We start from the raw sequence: 18,793 nt of genomic DNA on the forward strand, positions 1-18,793 counted from the left end.
AGTGCATGACATATATTAGTGTCAATGTTTTTGTATTTTAAAAGTATCCAAAACCATTTTGATCTAGAATGCAGCTTATTTGGCCTGGTTTCTTCTGAAATTCATGTTGCACTTTATGTGAAATTTCTTTCAATTGTCTGTTAACAAAAAAAAAAAAAAAAAATCTTTTCAAAGCTCACCACAATAGATGCAACAGACGGCAGCCAACAGAAATATCCTCAAGCAATTTCATCCGCTATTCATTACACCAGCAGGTCCGACTCCCCAGAGCTTGCTTTCATATTACTGCTCTGCCTTTGGACCACTTAATGGGAAACACAGGGACGTTCAATAAATGGGCCCCTAACACACTGTAGAGCCAATTCATTAGCCTTTAATCTAACCCAGCATCCATTATAAGCACTTAACCTAGAGTCCCAGAGGAATCAGCTGTGTCACAGTAGAACAATGGACAAGCTGGACATTTGAGTGATGGCTGTAGTTACCTATAAAACCATCCCATATTATGATATTGTACACATCCTCTAACTTTACAACTCACATTTCACCCCTAAAAGAAAAATATAGAGGTATTTTGCATAAAGCAATCAAACCTGCTTCACGAGTCATTAAGATGTTTGCATTTTGACACCTTGTTTCCGCCATGAAATAAAAAAATAAAAAAGGTAATTGTGTATTTTTATCTCATAATTCTGACATTTTTTCTCGCAATTGCAAAATATAAACTCAGAATTGCGAGAATAAAGTCAGAATTGCAAGTTATAAACAATTCTGAGAAAAATAGAGTTTATATCATGCAGTTCTGACTTTATAAGATGCAATTGCGAGTTTAAATCTCGCAATTAACTCTCAATTTTTACTTTTTTTCTCAGAATTGCAAGTTATAAAGTCAGAATTGCGTGAAAAAAAAAAACTCACAATTGTGAGAAAAAAAGTCAGGATTGTGAGTTACAAAGTCAGAATTGCGCGATTTTACGTGATATTTCCCTCAGAAATGATAAATTACTTAAATGTGTCTGAACATTTAACTTAGATAATTTGAGCTTATTTTTCTTTATTACAATAATGAGAATTTAGGGAAAATTGTCATTAAGTGAGCAAATATTATATACCTTAGTGGTCCTAAAAATAGTTTTATTTGTTATTTAATATATATTTACCTAAATTTCATTTTAAATTGATTGTGTCATTTCATTTTATTTAGTTTTTTTTTGTTCTTTCAGTCCACTTGTAATGCCATGGTTTTGTGTACAGAAGTCATTATTTAATTTAACATCACCATTTTCCATCCTCTCTAATCCTTGAACAGGGCTAGAATTTCATAGGCTTTAATTTTAGAACTTTATGCAAATCCCCTTTGTTATGATTGGCTCACCTTTTCACATTTGCATAAATAAGACATCTCACATTATATGCAACAAGTCAGAGGATTTAAGATGTCATTTGTTTTGTGTTTCAGGCCAAAGAGAAATACGAGAAGTCCCTTGATGAGCTCAGCAAGTGCACGCCGCAGTACATGGAGAACATGGAGGTCGTGTTCGAGTCGTGCCAGCAGTTTGAGGAGAAGAGACTGAACTTCCTCCGCGAGGTGCTTCTAGATGTCAAACGCCATCTTAACCTCACTGAGAGCCAAAGGTCAGCTTGAAATCACAGATCTGGTCTCCTAAGCCTGATGATCTGAAGCCTAGTTATTTTTATTAACATAATGCATTCATAATGCATTTTTTTTTATGTCATCCTTATGCTTTTTTTTTAAAGAAATTAATGTTTTATTCAGCAAGGATGCATTCAATTTATCCAAAGTAACAGTAAAGATGTTTATAATGTTTCTAAATATTTCTATTTCAATTAAATGCTGTTCTTTTGAACTTTCTATTCATCAAAGAATCCTGAAAAAAATATGTATGACTAAATAAATGAAGCAGCACAACTGTTTTCAACATTAAATAATAATCAGAAACATTTCTTGAGCAGCAAATCAGCATATTAGAATGATTTTGATGAGTAATGATACTGAAAATTCAGCTTTGAATCGCAGGAATAAATTACATCTTAAAATATATTTAAATAAAAATACAGTTAATATAAATTGTAATAATATTTCACAATATTGCTGTTTTTTACTGTATTTTTCATCACATAAATGCAGCCTTGGTGAGTGTTTTTGTTCAAAAACATTAATAAATCTTACTGACCCTAAACCTTTTAACAATAATGTCCACATAATTCACAGTATTTTTCTTTTTGGAAAACACAACAAAAATATGTATGCTGGCCCATATACATTTTTATCAAATCATAAGCTGTCAAGTGTGATAAGCCCTTCAATGTCCAGCCACTAACTTCCTACTGTATTTGAATAGGAAATGCATTAGTACATAAAAAAGAAAATTGCATTTACCAAACCAGTCATCAGTCTCTTAATAATCTCTATAATTCTAATTCTACAGCTATGCCACAGTCTACCGGGAACTGGAGCGTACCATCACCTCAGCCAGCGCCCAAGAAGACCTCAAGTGGTTCAGTAGCGTCCACGGGCCCGGCATGCACATGAACTGGCCGCAGTTTGAGGTAAAGTCCATATGTGGGATCAGTGAGAATGCATAACAACACATATCTGGTGTTAGGACTGTTCATTTTATTACTGAGTATTTCTCATATAATTCACCTTGTCTCTAAATCAGGAGTTCAACCCAGAACTGAGCCACTCCATTAATAAGAAAGAGAAGGTGAAGCGGAACCATGATGGAGTCACGTTGACTCACGTCACGCATGGTGCAGATCAGGGCACACCGAAGTCTGGAGACCGGGGCAGGTACAGAGGTTTTTTTGTGTTATTTAACCCTATAAAGCCTTCTGTATCATATTTGATACACACATTTCTGATGCCTCTAAGTGATCTACTACATGCCCTCTATCATCTGATTGATAGTTTATACATTTATATCAAGTAAAAGTCCTTTTAGTATAATCGTAAAAACATCCTCCTTCAGGTCGTGGTCTTTTTGCTGTAAAATCTTGACTGATTTTTATAAAGTAAATGTAAGAATAATTTTCAGATTATTATTAATATTTCAAGAGGAACTAAACCAACTTAGGTTTACTTGATTATTCATTCATCCATTCATATTTTTTTTAAATCATGCTAAAATGTGAGTATTAAATATGATACTTAAGGCTTTTGAGGAATGTTTATTTGTTGATCTCTCAATCATCATATATTATACTACGCAGCTGTTGAATGCTTGAATCTGATTGGTTGATGAACATTCTAAGGTGTGCAGTTATTTTTAGGGAAACACAAGGCTAAAGTAGTAAACCGCATTGTATGTCCGTATCACTTCACCAAATTATTTCAGTTATTTCAGAGGACCTTACAGCCTACAAGAGCAAAAGAACCAAAACCCAAATAAATATAGTAAACAATAGGATAAAAACTAAATTAAGTTTTATTATGAAAGCACATACTCCCTCTCCCACTCAAACGCACACATACAGTACAGACACACACTCGCACAGAAACGCGTTGTGAAACGCTGCTCTGGTCATTTTATCAGTAAAATTGTTTAGCAACTTAATAGCTACGTGACATTTTGCACTAGCGAGGTAATAACGTCGCTGTTCTTGAAGCAGATAAACTTACAGTTTAGCTATTAGTAGAGACGTTGCTGCCGAACACTGTTGAGAGACGCACAGACTCAGGTAATTCACATGCTTAAAGGTGCCCTAGAATTAAAAATTGAATTTACCTTGGCATAGTTGAATAACAAGAGTTCAGTACATAGAAATGACATACAGTGAGTCTCAAACTCCATTGTTTCCTCCTTCTTGTGTAAATTTGATTTGTTTAAAAGACCTCCAAAGAACAGGCGAATCTCAACACAAATCCGACTGTTACATAACAGTCGGGATCATTAATATGTACGCCCCCAATATTTGCATATGCCAGCTCACGTTCAAGACATTAGACAAGGGCAGGACATCTGGATGTGCGCAGCTGAATCATCTGACTAGGTAAGCAAGCAAGGACAATAGTGAAAAATGGCAGAAGGAGCGATAATAACTGACATGATCCATGATAACATGATATTTTTAGTGATATTTGTAAATTGCCTTTCTAAATGTTTCGTTAGCATGTTGGTAATGTACTGTTAAATGTGGTTAAAGTTACCATCGTTTCTTACTGTATTCACGGAGATAAGAGCCGTTGCTATTTTCATTTTTAAACACTTGCAGTCTGTATAATTCATAAACACAACTTCATTCTTTATAAATCTCTCCAACAGTGTGTAATGTTAGCTTTAGCCACGGAGCAGTATCAAACTCATTCAGAATCAAATGTAAACATCCAAATAAATACCATACTTACGCGATTAGACATGCTGTATGATGAACACTTTGTAAAGATCCATTTTGAGGGTTATATTAGCTGTGTGAACTTTGTTTATGCTGTTTAAGGCAAGCGCGAGCTCCGGGGGCGGGGAGCAGGAGAATTTAAAGGGGCCGCAGCCTGAATCGGCACTTATTTTATGATGCCCCAAAATAGGCAGATAAAAAAATGAATTAAAAAAAAATCAATGGGGTATTTTGAGCTGAAACTTCACAGACACATGCAGGGGACACCTTAGACTTATATTACATCTTTTGAAAAGACGTTCTACGGCACCTTTAATCTCTCTCTCTCTAATAACTGCATTAATAACTGCATTAATAACTGCATTGAGGCCCGTTCACACCAAGAACGATAATTATATTTGCGTCCACACCAATGAACATTAACGGTCTGTTAATTCTAAACTCGCACACTGCGGTTTTAAAGTGTATACAACATGTTTTTGCTGTTCTTGTTGCATTTACACGGCGTAAGAATTTTGTAAGAAATTTGTCCTTCACACAAGAGCGTTTTAAGGACAAAAACCTGACAAATATCTTAAAATACAACATCTGAACAATGTCTTGAAGTGTGGTAACTGTAGTATAAGCAGAATAATTGACTCAGGTTTGATTATTTTCTAATAATTCAACAGACCGGAGTCAGTTATTCCCTACGTGTTGCATTGCATTATATGTTTTGCCCCCCAGAATTAAACCACAGAGACTTGTTCATAAAACTGAGCATTTAAATATCATCTTAATAAGACAAATCTGTTCTATGTGTGGAATCTTATGTTGTTTTTCCTTTGGTTTCCTTGTTTCCTTCTCATGTTTTGTTTCTGTTCCCTTTGTTGCTAGGTGGTTTCTAAGGTTACCCATTGGTTAACTGATTATGTTCACCTGAGTCTTGTTTGGTTCCTCATTTAGCCATGTATTTAAGCCCTCAGTTTGGTTCTTCTCTTTGTCCTGTATTGTCTTTGCATTAGTGAAGCTGTTACGTTGAGTGTTTCCTTCTGGATTGCCTTTGTTGTTGTAAGTAAAAGTATATCTGCTGCAGCTTAGATCCTCTGCTCCTCTTCCCTTGCCTGCACTGTGCTGTTTGTGAATGTTCACCATTGTTGCTAACCCTAACCTCTGGAGAAATTAACCTGCACTTCTCCCATCTGGTTGTCGTCTTCAGCGTGAGCAGTTACGAGAAGAACCAGCAGTATTCTGCCGAGTGGTCTGATGACGAGCAGCCGCCTGCCGCCCGACCAGCCAGTGAAACTAACGGTGGTGAAAATCCATTCGATGAGGAGAGTAAAGGAGTGCGAGTGAGAGCGCTGTATGACTACGATGGCCAAGAACAAGACGAGCTCACATTTAAAGCTGGTGAGAATCACATGAGTGATGTTTTTGAGAAGTTTTTATGTTCACAAGGCTGAATTTCTTTGATCAAAAATGTAGTAAAAACAGGAATATGGTGAAATATTTTAATTTAAAATGATTATGTTCTATTTAAATATATTTTAAAATGTGATTTATTCCTGTGATGCAAATACTTCAGTGTCACATGATCCTTCAGAAATCATTCTAATATGATGATTTGCTGCTCAAGAAACATTTCTGATTATTATCAATGTTGAAAAAAGTTGTGCTGCTTCTGATTTTAGTGGAAACTGTGATACATTATTTTCAGGATTCTTTGATTAATTGAAAGTTCAAAAGAACAGCATTTATTTGACGTTATAAATGTCTTTACTGGCAATTTTGATTAATTTAATGCATTCTTGCTGAATAAAAGCATTATTTTTTTTTTAGAAAAAAAGTTCTGAACAGTAGTGTATATCATATGGTGGTTATGGCTCTGCTATAGCCTACAATTTGGTTTAAAAATGTTTTTCAAACATTCCAGGGCTTGACATTAATGACCTTGTTACAGTAAATACATTATTTATGGAAGCTTGTTTCTGTCATGAAGCAAAAAATAAAGTTAATTGCGACCTTTTTATCTGACTTTTTTTCTCAGAATTGTGTGTTAAAGTCAGAATTGCAAGTTATAAAGTCAGAATTGTGAGAAAACCCACAATTCTGACTTTGTATCACGCAATTCTGACTTTATAACACGCAATTCCGACTTTATACCACGCAATTCCGACTTTATATCTCGCAATTCCGACTTTATACCATGCAATTCCGACTTTATATCATGCAATTCTGACTTTGTATCTCGCAATTCCGACTTTATACCACGCAATTCCGACTTTATATCATGCAATTCTGACTTTATACCATGCAATTCCGACTTTATATCATGCAATTCTGACTTTGTATCTCGCAATTCTGACTTTATATCTCGCAATTCTGACTTTATACCACGCAATTCCGACTTTATACCACGCAATTCCGACTTTATACCACGCAATTCCGACTTTATACCACGCAATTCCGACTTTATACCACGCAATTCCGACTTTATACCACGCAATTCCGACTTTATACCACGCAATTCCGACTTTATACCACGCAATTCCGACTTTATACCACGCAATTCCGACTTCATACCACGCAATTCTGCAATTGTGAGAAATAAAGTCAGAATTGTGAGATGCAAACTCACAATTGCGAGAAAAAAATAGAAATCATTCTCCTTTGAATTTTTGGTGCTTCCCAGGTTATTTTTTATTTTTCAGTTTAATAAGACTGCTTTGCCTGCTGGGCAAGAAAAATCCTCTTTCGCTTGCCCTTTTTCAAAAAATCCACTTTCGAGCCCTCGAGTTGTCGAGCCCTACATTTCATTTTGGTTGTGAGAATCTTAAACTGTACCTGTTTTCTTACTGTGAATAGAATGTTGTTTAAACGTTTTAACAATGTTGATTCCGAATATTCAAATAGTGAGTCGTGTTTTGAATGTAAGGATAAAGTACATTCAGCTGTTTATTATAATGGCCACTTCACTCTTCGCATACCAAACAGATAAATAAATGGACATTAAATATTGAGTTTAACATTTATTACGCTAATAGAACATATTTAAGGATGCGACTTGCATCTTTAAAAGTGCCTACTTTAGCATTTTATCATATTAACTGTTGATCAACATGTTTTCTCAGGAGATGAGCTGACCAAACTGGAAGATGAAGACGAGCAGGGTTGGTGCAAAGGCCGATTGGACAGTGGTCAGCTAGGCTTGTACCCAGCTAACTACGTGGAGCCCATTTAGTTGCCTCATGCGGTGAAGAAGGCCTTAAAGACTTTACCCCACGCTGCTCGAATGCGAGATTCCGGAGAAACTATTTCCTTGCCTGATTGACTTGCTGAGAAGCTTTACGCAGCATTTCTTTAATACCGTAACGAAAACCTACAGCATCCAAAACACATATCGAATTCCAGCGAGAGCAGGGAATGATTCTGTGCGTCTATATAGCCATGTTCAGTATGAGTTATTGTGCTGCTGACATGTGTTTGCGTATGGTCTTCTGTAACAATATTAATGTACTGATGTCCATGAAGCCTAGCATAGCAAGAATCAGCTATGCAATGTGTATACTAGACTTTTATTTTGAAGTGAAATGTTCTGTGTTGAACCTAGTGAACATGAAACAGCATTTCGCTTGCATAATCTGACGTATTTATGTGTGAAATGAGATTTAGGGCGGGGTTTTGATTCTATGTTAATTGGATTGTGAAAAGTGGGCGTTACCAGAATGGATTGGAGGGGAGGGGGTTAAAATTTAAAGGGACTGGTGACATCATTCAACAAGGAGAGTTGAGATGGAGGTGGAGCATTTTAAAATTTATTTTTCTCAATGAATTGTGTACAATAAGACCAGAAATATGTGTTAACAAAGTAAATAGGGGCAGTTTTGAATATATGTTTGCTTTAATGCAAGATGCGTCAGGATTTTTGTCCCTTTTTTTTTTTTTCATCTAAGTGCAAATTATGCCTCAAAACACATTAAATGCACATTTCCATTTTTTTTTTTTTTTTTTTTTTTTTTTTTTAAATCTTTTGTTTTTCCAGCCATTTTAAGAACCTGTAAAGAGCCTGTGAACAAATTGTAAGTTTTCACTTTAAAGAGGAGTGAAACTTTTTTTTAAATATCCTGATTCTAAAGGATTGCTGATGGAATTTTTTGTCGTAATTTGGAATAAATCCAGAATGAATCAGAACTGAGATTCTAAAAGAAAAAGAAGTTTAGTTTACCTAGTGCATTTTTTTTTTTTTTTAAATCTTTAAAAAAAAAAGCATAATTTTTTATTTTTATTAAATCATTATAAAAAAAAATCCTCTTTTTTTCAGATTTTTTTACTCCGGATATTAGTTCTGATTTCATGACCATTGAACTGTGTGGTTCACAGTGATATCTGGACACATGCTATTGAAAAGTATGTTCAAATGCTTTTAAGTATTTCTTCTGCCCTTTTGTCTCTTTATGTAAATGGGAATGTCTTTTAACATGCGATCCATAACTTATGTAGCACAACAATTATAATTTTGTTTGTCATATGTTTTTAACACTGTAGCTTTGTTTTTAGTGTGGGAGCTCACTCGGGCTCAGCTGTAATGGATTGTGTCTTTAAGAGCAGGATGGAGGAGGTGATGTGTGTGTGTGTGTATATACTGTATGTTTAGACTGGACTGATGTGTTCTACTCTTCATGTCAGTGTAGTAACTCTTCCATTCAAGTTCACAATAAAAATGATTACAAAGCTTTGGGTCACCACTAGAGGTCAGCATTGCAGAATACCTTATACTGTTTAAAGTGCCCAATAATATAAAACGTAAGTCGGTCATATTTCACCCCAAAATCAGTAGATAAAGAGAAGCTTTTTAAGCTTTTAATATTTTTTTACATAAAAATTATAATAATAATAAAAAAAAAGTACTATTAGAATAAGTAAATACAATTTTAATTAAAATATTCGTATTTTTTATTTAATTTGCATCTGAAAGAGGAAAAAAATCTTAAAAGTAAAATATATGGATGTATTTTGGTAATGAGAATGTGAGAGGAATATTAATTGTCATTAAAGCTGTTGAAAGTTTTATTGTAAAATAAACATTATTTCTGTTTTGTTTTTTTCTGTTTTGGGGTGAAATATGGACATGTTTTTTTTCGCGCGTGTGTGAGATTCACCCATTCCCTTTTAGAAAAATAAAAAATACCATGGTAGCTACATGTTCATGATAAAAGTATAATTAAATACATGTAAAAGAACAAGTGAAATATACAGGAGACAGCAAAATGAAAAAGGAATATTTAATAAAGAAACTGAGGCAAAATTAATGAGGAAAAAACAAGTGAATGTACATGAAAAATTGCTTTTCAGCTCTGATATAGTTATAACAGTACGGATAATGTTTCATAACATCGACTCTTCGAGATTAGAGTTCACAATAGAGATTTACAAAAATACAAAAGCCACAATAGAAACCAAACCTCCCTCAGGCTCAAAATGACTTTCTCTCTTAAACTCGGACTTCCTGACTTAAACGTGTGTCAATTAACCGTTACAAAACACGTGACAAATGCGGTATAAGAAAATACGCGGGCCGTCGATAAGCCCTCGTTTGCATCTGTATAAAACGTGACGCGATCACAAAGCTGGCTGATTATTGAAGAAAATGGAGAAAGTTCACATGGACAGACTTGAAAGGTTTGCAGTGCAATTAATCAGAAACCAGAAAAAAGGAGATGTTTGTTGGGTGGCAGGCAGAGATTAGCGCTAACTCGTGGCCTTTCCACTGGTTTGCTCATTAGAGACACGCTGGCAGATTCACACGGTGATTCACAGGCAGACCTTGCGAGTAACCTGTAACATACTTTAAAGAATATAGGCTACTAAATCTCTCTTATTTTAACATTAGTGCTAAACATCATCATCATTTATTCTTGAAGTAACAGGAAGTAGCAGTGCAGAGCTGAGGCAAGACATTACAGGCAAAAGTACTGGTCAGTTTTGAGATGTTGGGCTATTTTGCTTCCAAAACATGTTTTCTTTCAGACTAGTGGAAAGAAAACGTTCAGAATACACATTTATATGTTTATTTTATATGTAGATTTCAATTACAAAACAAAGGCTGAGTATTTTCTCCTCAGAAATCTATAGAAGCTTGTTTGCGCCATGTACTAGTAGAACAATTTTTCAATCTAGCAATTATGACTTTTGTCTCGTATTTGGGAGTTTATATCTCGTGTTATAATGTCAGAATTGCGTGATATAAACAGGCAATTTTGAGGGAAAAAAGGCATTTCTATCTTGCAATTTTTACTTTATAACTCGCAATTGCGCGTTTATATCACGCACTTCTGAGAAAAAACTTTAGCGTTCAATTCTCAGTATTAAAGGGATAGTTCACCCAAAAATGAAAATTTGATGTTTATCTGCTTACCCCCAGGGCATCCAAGATGTAGGTGACTTTGTTTCTTCAGTAGAACACAAATGATGATTTTTGCCGTCTGTTAGCCGTATAATGCGTGTCGATGGGAACTCCATCTATAAGAGTCAAAAAAACATGCACAGACAAATCTAAATGAATCCCTGCAGCTCGTGATGACACATTGATGTCCTAAGACATGAAACGATCGGTTTGTGTGAGAAACCGAACAGTATTCATATCATTTTTTACCTCTAAAACAACACTATGTCCAACTGCCCTGCGCAACCGGTTAGTGAGGTCTGAACGCGCTCTGACAACGGAAGTGATGTTTCGCACTCACTGAAGCAAAGCGTGAGACATCAGTTCCGTCATCAGAACGCATTTTTGACCTCACTAACCGGATGGTCAAGGCAGTCGGACATGGTGTTTTAGTCTTAGGCCATGTGTCGTCAGGAGCCGCAGGGTTTACTTTGGATTTGTCTGTGCATGTTTTTTTGACTCTTATAGATGGAGTTCCCAGTGACATGCATTATATGGCTGACAGACTCGATGGTTGGAGTTAAAAATCATCATTTGTGTTCGACTGAAGAAACAAAGTCACCTACATCTTGGATGCGCTGGGGGTAAGTAGATAAAATTAAAAAAAAAAATCATTTTTGGGTGAACTATCTCTTTAACTACAACTTTTGCCTCAATAAACGCCTAAATTCTGCTTATTAATAGTTAGTAAGGTAGTTGTTAAGTTTAGGTAGGCTATTGGATAGGATTAAAGGGATAGTTTACCCAAAAATGAAAATTCTGTCATCATTTACTCCCCTTCAAGTTGTTCCAAACCTGTATAAATTTCTTTGTTCTGCTGTACACAAAGGAAGATATTCAGAATAATGTTTGTAACCAAGCAGATCTCGCCCACTATTGACTACCATAGTGGGAAAAAAACATACTATGGCAGTCAATGGGGGGCGAGATCTGCTTGGTTATTGATGTTCTTCCGAATAGGTTTGGAACAGCTTGAAGGGAGTAAATGATGACAGAATTTTCGTTTTTTGGGTGAACTTGGATGTAGAATATGGTCATGAAGTATAAGACATTAATATGTGCTTTATAAATACTAATAAACAGCCAATATCCTAGTAATATGCATGCTGATAAGGAACTAGTTTATAGTGAGAATTGGACCCTAAACTAAAGCGTTACCGAAGTCAGAATTGCGAGATGTTAAACAAAATGTCGCAATTACCTTTTTATTTTTTTATTCAGTGGCGGAAACAAGCTTCCATAGAAATATTTACTTAAGTATCACTTACATACTCTAAACTTTACAGTTTTATTCCTATTTATATTCTAAAGGTTTTTACAGAGGGGTTTGTTCTAGAGATGCACCGATATATCAGACAATTATCGGTATTGGCCGATAAAAGCTAATTTTCACATTATCGGTTATCGACCGATAGTTTAAAAACAGCCGATAGTCATGGCTGATATTCCTGTCAATCAAAAAAGGACAGGAAAATGCACTGAATTTGTACTTTGTGTAAAGAAAATGCTAAGAAACCAGTTTGAAACCAATTAACATTCTGAATGAAATATGAATAAGAAATATTAATTTAATCTTCAGAATTTAGTTAATGAGTGTTAATATTAATGTGAGTAATAATGTGTTTGTTTATAATTATACCAGTTACTCTTAAACAAGTTGATGAAATGGAGAGAATAAAGATTTAATTTGTATTTCTTTCAAAATATAATGATTCATTATTAATTATAATGAAATTATCATTAACTTAAAAGAAGGTAGGCTATAAAAGGCAGAACCCCCAACTATTGGTATCGGCAGATATCACTTTGAATAGTCAGCTATTGGTGGAGAAATTTAGTATCGGTGCATCTTTAGTTTGTTCATATATCATTTGCTTGATTTATATGACATTGTATTCCTAAAAACATGGTGAATTTATTTTTCTGTTTGACTACATTTTTTTCTGATTTATGGATTGATAAAAAGAGATCCAAAAAACCCTCTGTAAAAACCTTTAACTCTAATATGTCATCAAAATCAAACAACCATTTTTGAACCATGGCTTTATCCAATGTACAGGTTTCTGTTCTGGAAATTTATGCAAATGAGTGCATATTTCATTAAATAATGCATCATTTGCATATTGCATAAACAAAACATTTCAGAAAACTGTACTGTCATTAATTATCTATTAGTTCACCTCTAGTTTCTCGCTTTAATGGTACATTTAAAATGTTAAACAGACACACAAGTGTTTTTAAAAGAGTGCAAGTTTATATTGGACGTTTCCAAGCACAATTCTATTTTATACTTCGAAAAAGACAGAAATAGTCTTCAAAATAAAGCAAGAAATGTGTAGGAGGGTCTGTCAGTTCAAAAAGTTCTGAGTTCACTATCTCATACTGGATGGACAAACTGATAGACGAGTCTTTGAGAGACATCTGGCTTGCGGATGATGCCCTTTTTATAGTACTGCCGAATAGAGCGGCTGAGTTTGTCATAGTTCATAGCCGGACGGTTCTTCCTCAAACCCCAGAGACGTGCCACGTGAGCAGAATCTTCGATTTTGAAGATCCCTGTGAAGACACAGATCCAAAAGATTGGCATTAGGCAAGTAACAACTAACAAACAAACCAAAGAGTAGTATTAAAAATAAAAGTTTCAAAAGTTTTTGCAGTGATGCTGTACAAGAAACAGTTTGGGTTTCTTCAAATAGCCTCACAGTGAGCAGTTACATTTCTTCTTAGTGTGAAGAACACTTGAAGAATCTGAAGAATGTTTTGTGCAGTGAAAAGATTCATTGGATATTAAAAGTTCTTCATGGAACTATTGATGGCAAATAAAGGGATAGTTCACTCAAAAATGAAAATGATTCCATGATTTACTCCCCCTTAAGCCATCCTAGGTGTATATGACTATCTTCTCTCAGACGAACACAATCAGAGTGTTAAAAATATCCTGGCTCTTCTAAGCTTTATAATGGTAGTTAATGGGGGGCGTGTATCCATCCATCATAAAAAATAATCCATATGGCTCCAGGGGGTTAGTAAAGGCCTTCTGGAATGAAGTGATGGGTTTTTGTAAGAAAAATATCCATGTTTAAAACTTAATAAAGCAAAATAACTAGCTTCCGGCAGACGGACATACGCATCGATTTGCAGCGGAAGAGTAACCCCTGACGTGACGCATGACGTAATGACGAACGCAGAAGCGCAAAACACTGCTCACGAATTAGAAGTCTAAAATGGCCATTTTTAAGAGAAAGGGGGTTAACTCTTGTGGCACAAGTTGACTTGCGCAGTATGTGTACACAGCAAAATCACTAGAGTTAAAATCAACTCTACTTAGAGAAAATATGGTCCCTCTCTAAATAGTATTAAAGTAACAATGAAACAGAGTTAAAGTCAGTTGTAGTTTTTGTGTTTCTCTTTTCTTCAGTGATTCTGCTTGTTAACAGCAGGTGTTCATCACTAATGCTCAATCATCACTTAAATAATCGCTTAAGTATCTCATTAACGTTAACTCTGCTTCAGTGTTACTTTAACACTATTTAGAGAGGGACCATATGTCCTCTGCGCAGAGTTGATTTAACTCTGGGGATTTTGCCGGAAGCTAGTTATTTTACTTTATAAAGTTTTAAATCTGGATATTTTTTCTTACAAAAACCCATCACTTTGCTCCAGAAGGCCTTTACTAATCCCCTGGAGCCGTATGGATTATATTTATAATGGATGGATATATTTATTTTGGGCTTCAAAACACGTTTTCTGTTTACTCCCATTATAAAGCTTGGAAGAGCCATGATATTTTTAAATATATCTCTGATTATGTTCATATGAAAGAAGATAGTCATATACACCTAGGATGGCATGAGTAAAATATGGGATAATTTTCATTTTTGGGTGAACTATTCCTTTAAGAATCTTTAATTTTAAGATTGTAGCATGGTATTCTTGAAAACACCTTGGAGTACCATGGTTTAAAGCATCATGGTAACCATTCAACAAGTCCCTTTTTACTGACCCATCATCAGCATCCAAGACTGACTTTTATTCTTTGGCCATTAAAGGTGCTAAAGGTGATGTTTTGTTTTATACATTTTTGCTATATTACTTGAAACTGTCTTTACTAACTGATAAAAGACTATTTATAAGGTGCACTGAAAGGAATAATATTAATATACATCATCTGTGCACGAGTTAGGGCCTTAAAAACATAAGCCAATCGTTTACACGATCAGCGCCCTCTGGCTTGTCAATCACTGCCATGACGTTCCTTGTGAGAGACGAGCGCGGCTGCGCACTCCAGTAACTTTCCACACTCTACAGGCGCTGCATGCGATGTTTTTGTCAGGAGACAGGAATAACAACTGCAGATTATGAGTTACCTGCGGTGAGTCCGACATAATGAATCCACTAACACAACACAGCGAATGCCGGTGGTAAACACTCGTGTTCCAATACTCGTGCACGAGTTTTGGGAGGCGTTCCCTCGAAATGAGGTGTGAAGGAGGGGGGTTGTTCTTACGCATGCGCTTATTTCAAAAACTCAGTAACAGTCTTTGGTTTCTCAGTCAATGAAAAGATCCTCTTTAGCACCATTAAGAGCTGCCTGCGTCATGTCCTCACCTTTGTCTTTATTCAGCCAGCGGATGCAGCGTCCGTAACTGTGAGGTTTGAGGAGAAGTTCTCTGAGGAACTGCCACAGGTGGATCGGCTGACCAGAACAAGAAGAATCTGCTTCTGACCACAGCTCTTCACCTTCTGTGAGAAACACACACACAGACATGGTCACCGGGAGTTTGCCCAGTAAGACGTTTCATTTTGATTGTTTTGAAAAATGTAGTCCTAATCATATCCTTACCCCTAAACCTATCCATATTATCCATAATATCGGATTGAAAATTATAGGTGAATAACACTGATGTAGAAGCACCTAACCTTGGTTGTAAGTCTAAATTTGACAAAAAATGTAAAATTGTCCCTCAAATCTGATTGGTTGATTGGAATGTTCGAGGATCAACAAAGACATTGATTCAGGCATATGTTGTACTTGGTGAACTGTGATTTTGCCAAGCAAGTTTTTGAAAACAGTACATTACCATCTCTGCGTAAACTACAAAAACGTGAATTTGTGAATATGGTGATTTCATGCACGTGTATTACATGTTAAGTCTATAGGCACGTAGTGTTTCTTTACAAAGTGACATCGCCATCTACTGGCCTGGCAGTAGAATACAGCATTTTTAGTTGTTTTCGACTTTGATTTTGACATTGTTGTCGTCTATACGTGAAAAGGAAAAACTGTGTTTTTAGTACATTGTTGTAGAGTAAATGTACCCTGAGTTTTAGTTAAAAATAACAACACTGCCATGGAAATAACATGGTATGTGAATATTGTAAGCAGCATCAGTACCTTGATATTGTTAAAGTATTTGTAAAAGTAGTGCAGTATAACTTGCAATGGAAATTCTGTATTGAAAATGCCTCATGATAAGCTCTTTTGTTTATTGGCATTAATCGATCTGATCTGGACAGGTTAATTATTACATAGCAATGACTACTCTCTGCTATCCTTTTCTGGTCTGTCCATTGTAGATTTGTAAGCGAACGGCATGGTATTTTTCTGCATTTAGTAACATCTGTGTAGTTTACTGTGACGTACCTCTCATCCTGGTCTCTCCACCTGAACATCTTTCCTTCATCCAGGCAGCTGAATGCACAAAGAAACGAGAAGTACAGCATGAATACACACACATGCAAGTATCCAAGATGCCTCATATAATACAATTTCTGAATTTAAAATACAGTTTCAAACAGGATGCAAACTTGTGAATGTGAATATAAGCAAGTGGAATTAAAATGGAATAGAAAGAAAGCTGCTACAAGTGGCTTTTAATGATAAATAGTCATTTTTCATTATGAGTTACCTGTAAATATGTTACATTAATAAACTATGTTAATTGTTTTGACAGTATTTTGTAACTTAAAGAAATGGGTCTTAAAATGTATTCTAGATATAAGTGAATAAAAATGTATTATTCGTCAAAATTATTAATAATAATTATTATCTTGAATTATTATTATTATCTTGAACTTGCTTTTATTTTGCTTTTATTTTTTCGATAACCTTTTACAATACGGTTCATTTGTTAACATTAGTTAATGTATTAGGTAACATGAACTAACAATGAGCAATAAATACATTTGTTACTGTATAAATCTTTGTTAACGTTAGTTAATACAAATACAGTGATTCGTAGTTTGTTCATGTTTCATGTCTTTTGACTTTAATAATGTTGTAGTAAATGTTGAAATTAATATTAGCTAAGATTAATAAATGCTATAGAAGTATTCTTAGTTCATGTTAATATTTTAAAACTTTTTTTATTTGAGCTTTTTTTTTAATTTAATGAAATTTAACAGTTTTAGTTAACAATAACAACACTGTCACTGTATTGTGTTTCAATATTATAGTGTAGAAAGTTTCACTTCCTGCCATTTAAATTCCAATTCAACTTCCTGTGGGGACAGTTTAATTCAAATTCGCAAATTTCGCATTCTGAATTTTCATAACCCTGAAATCAAAGAGTTCTTTGCATGCAGTACTTCATCGTTGACTTAGTACACGCATACTGATCCGAATATTTCACCTGATTTCCATATATCCAGATGTGCATGTAACGTTTCACTGCACTGTGGCGAACGCTGTCGGAAGTCTTCCTCGCTCATGGAACATAAGTCTTTCCCATCCAGATCTTGGAAGGCCTTTCCCACCTGCGGAAGCCTGTAGAGATGCTCCGTCCATAACAGCCACTTCTGAACGTTCCCACAATTCCACTCCATCGGGTCTGAAAGATCAAATCAGATCAGATAAGTCACTCATGATCGGTCTGGAGCACCCAACCACCTCTGACAAAGCACACTGTTTGGATTCAGAGCTGTTTGGACAGACTCCAGAATGTTTTGAAACGTCTTAAAGAGAGTTAGTGAAGGAAAGCGGCATTCAGAAGAGCAAACAGTGGGGATGGGTGTTTGTGCAAGGTGGTGTGACTTTATAAAGATGCAAAATTGAACATGATACCACAAATTGCGTGAGCGCCATTATAAAATAAGGATAAATCAATAGCAGTATGACATATCACTGATAATTAAAGCTAGTTACAAGCTATTTTTAATATGCATCGCTATTAAAAAACTATATCTGCAAGACCTATTTGAATGTTTGTTTTGTCATCATCGTTATACGGGAGGGGTTTGAATGTCCTTAAGGAAAGTTAGTGCAACAAAGCTCTCAGCACATTAGTGAAACTCTGGAGGATTAGGCAGATCCTGGTGGAGATACTTTCAGCTGCCTTCAGGGGTGGTTCAGTCAAAGACCTTTTCTAACAGTTTCATTATGAATGTTTGCACGGCTCAATCATAACCCAGAGCTGCCTGTCACTCACATTGAACATGAGTGATGAATGGTGAGTTGTTCATTTGAATAAGTGTCATGAAAATATCAGCATGTTGTTGTTTTAATGCTGCGCCTGTGAATATAAATGCGTCACAGCTGTATTGCGGTATTTCATGTGGAAGTATTTTTAGGCGATGCGTAGGTTGTTTGGTAAATTTGGAAATTGAAACATTTCGCATAAATATTTTACCTTAATATATTAATAACTGTATACTGTATACTTATAACTATATATAAATAAATATATGTGAACTTTATCATATCTTTGTTATTTATATAGCTGCTCTATTTGAAAATAGCCCTTTATATGGCCATAATCTGAATCTAATAAAAATCTAATCTGAATTTGGGAGATTATTGTCTAAGTTTTTTGCATAAATATCAGACCTTAATTTGTTTTTGTAATATATTTTGATTGGGATAATATGCATAAAATGTTGGCATAAGCACTAAGTCACATTCTGTGTTTAATCTGAATCTAATGTAAATTCGCTTCTTTTTAAAACTGAGTAGCTATCATATGTTTTCTTGGATGCTTTTTTTAACAGCTTTATTGCAACATGCATAAAATCACAATC

At 35.2% G+C, this 18,793-nt stretch overlaps 2 protein-coding genes across 4 annotated transcripts in view; one reads left to right on the forward strand and one right to left on the reverse strand.

The window, feature by feature from the left end:
- Positions 1-9,067, forward strand: part of pacsin1b (protein kinase C and casein kinase substrate in neurons 1b) — a 33,962-nt gene extending 24,895 nt beyond the window's left edge. The window contains exons 7-11 of one of the 2 annotated variants that reach the window (XM_067374397.1): positions 1,460-1,635; positions 2,451-2,571; positions 2,685-2,815; positions 5,555-5,745; positions 7,467-9,067. In XM_067374397.1, the coding sequence (XP_067230498.1) occupies positions 1,460-1,635; positions 2,451-2,571; positions 2,685-2,815; positions 5,555-5,745; positions 7,467-7,576 (729 nt within the window). In that variant the 3' untranslated portion in view covers positions 7,577-9,067. Of the gene's footprint in view, positions 1-1,459; positions 1,636-2,450; positions 2,572-2,684; positions 2,816-5,360; positions 5,407-5,554; positions 5,746-7,466 lie in introns of those variants that run through there. The other variant, XM_067374398.1, reaches the window with a different exon arrangement.
- Positions 9,068-11,702: 2,635 nt separating this feature from the next.
- Positions 11,703-18,793, reverse strand: part of LOC137010966 (SAM pointed domain-containing Ets transcription factor) — a 28,039-nt gene continuing 20,948 nt past the window's right edge. For both annotated transcript variants that reach the window (XM_067373468.1, XM_067373469.1), the window contains exons 3-6: positions 17,410-17,607; positions 16,422-16,469; positions 15,386-15,520; positions 11,703-13,333 (exon numbers count right to left, since the gene is read on the reverse strand). In XM_067373468.1, the coding sequence (XP_067229569.1) occupies positions 13,155-13,333; positions 15,386-15,520; positions 16,422-16,469; positions 17,410-17,607 (560 nt within the window). In that variant the 3' untranslated portion in view covers positions 11,703-13,154. The remainder of the gene's footprint in view (positions 13,334-15,385; positions 15,521-16,421; positions 16,470-17,409; positions 17,608-18,793) is intronic.

Source organism: Chanodichthys erythropterus, chromosome 21 (assembly GCF_024489055.1).
Source record: "Chanodichthys erythropterus isolate Z2021 chromosome 21, ASM2448905v1, whole genome shotgun sequence".
NCBI classification, from domain to species: Eukaryota; Metazoa; Chordata; class Actinopteri; order Cypriniformes; family Xenocyprididae; genus Chanodichthys; species Chanodichthys erythropterus.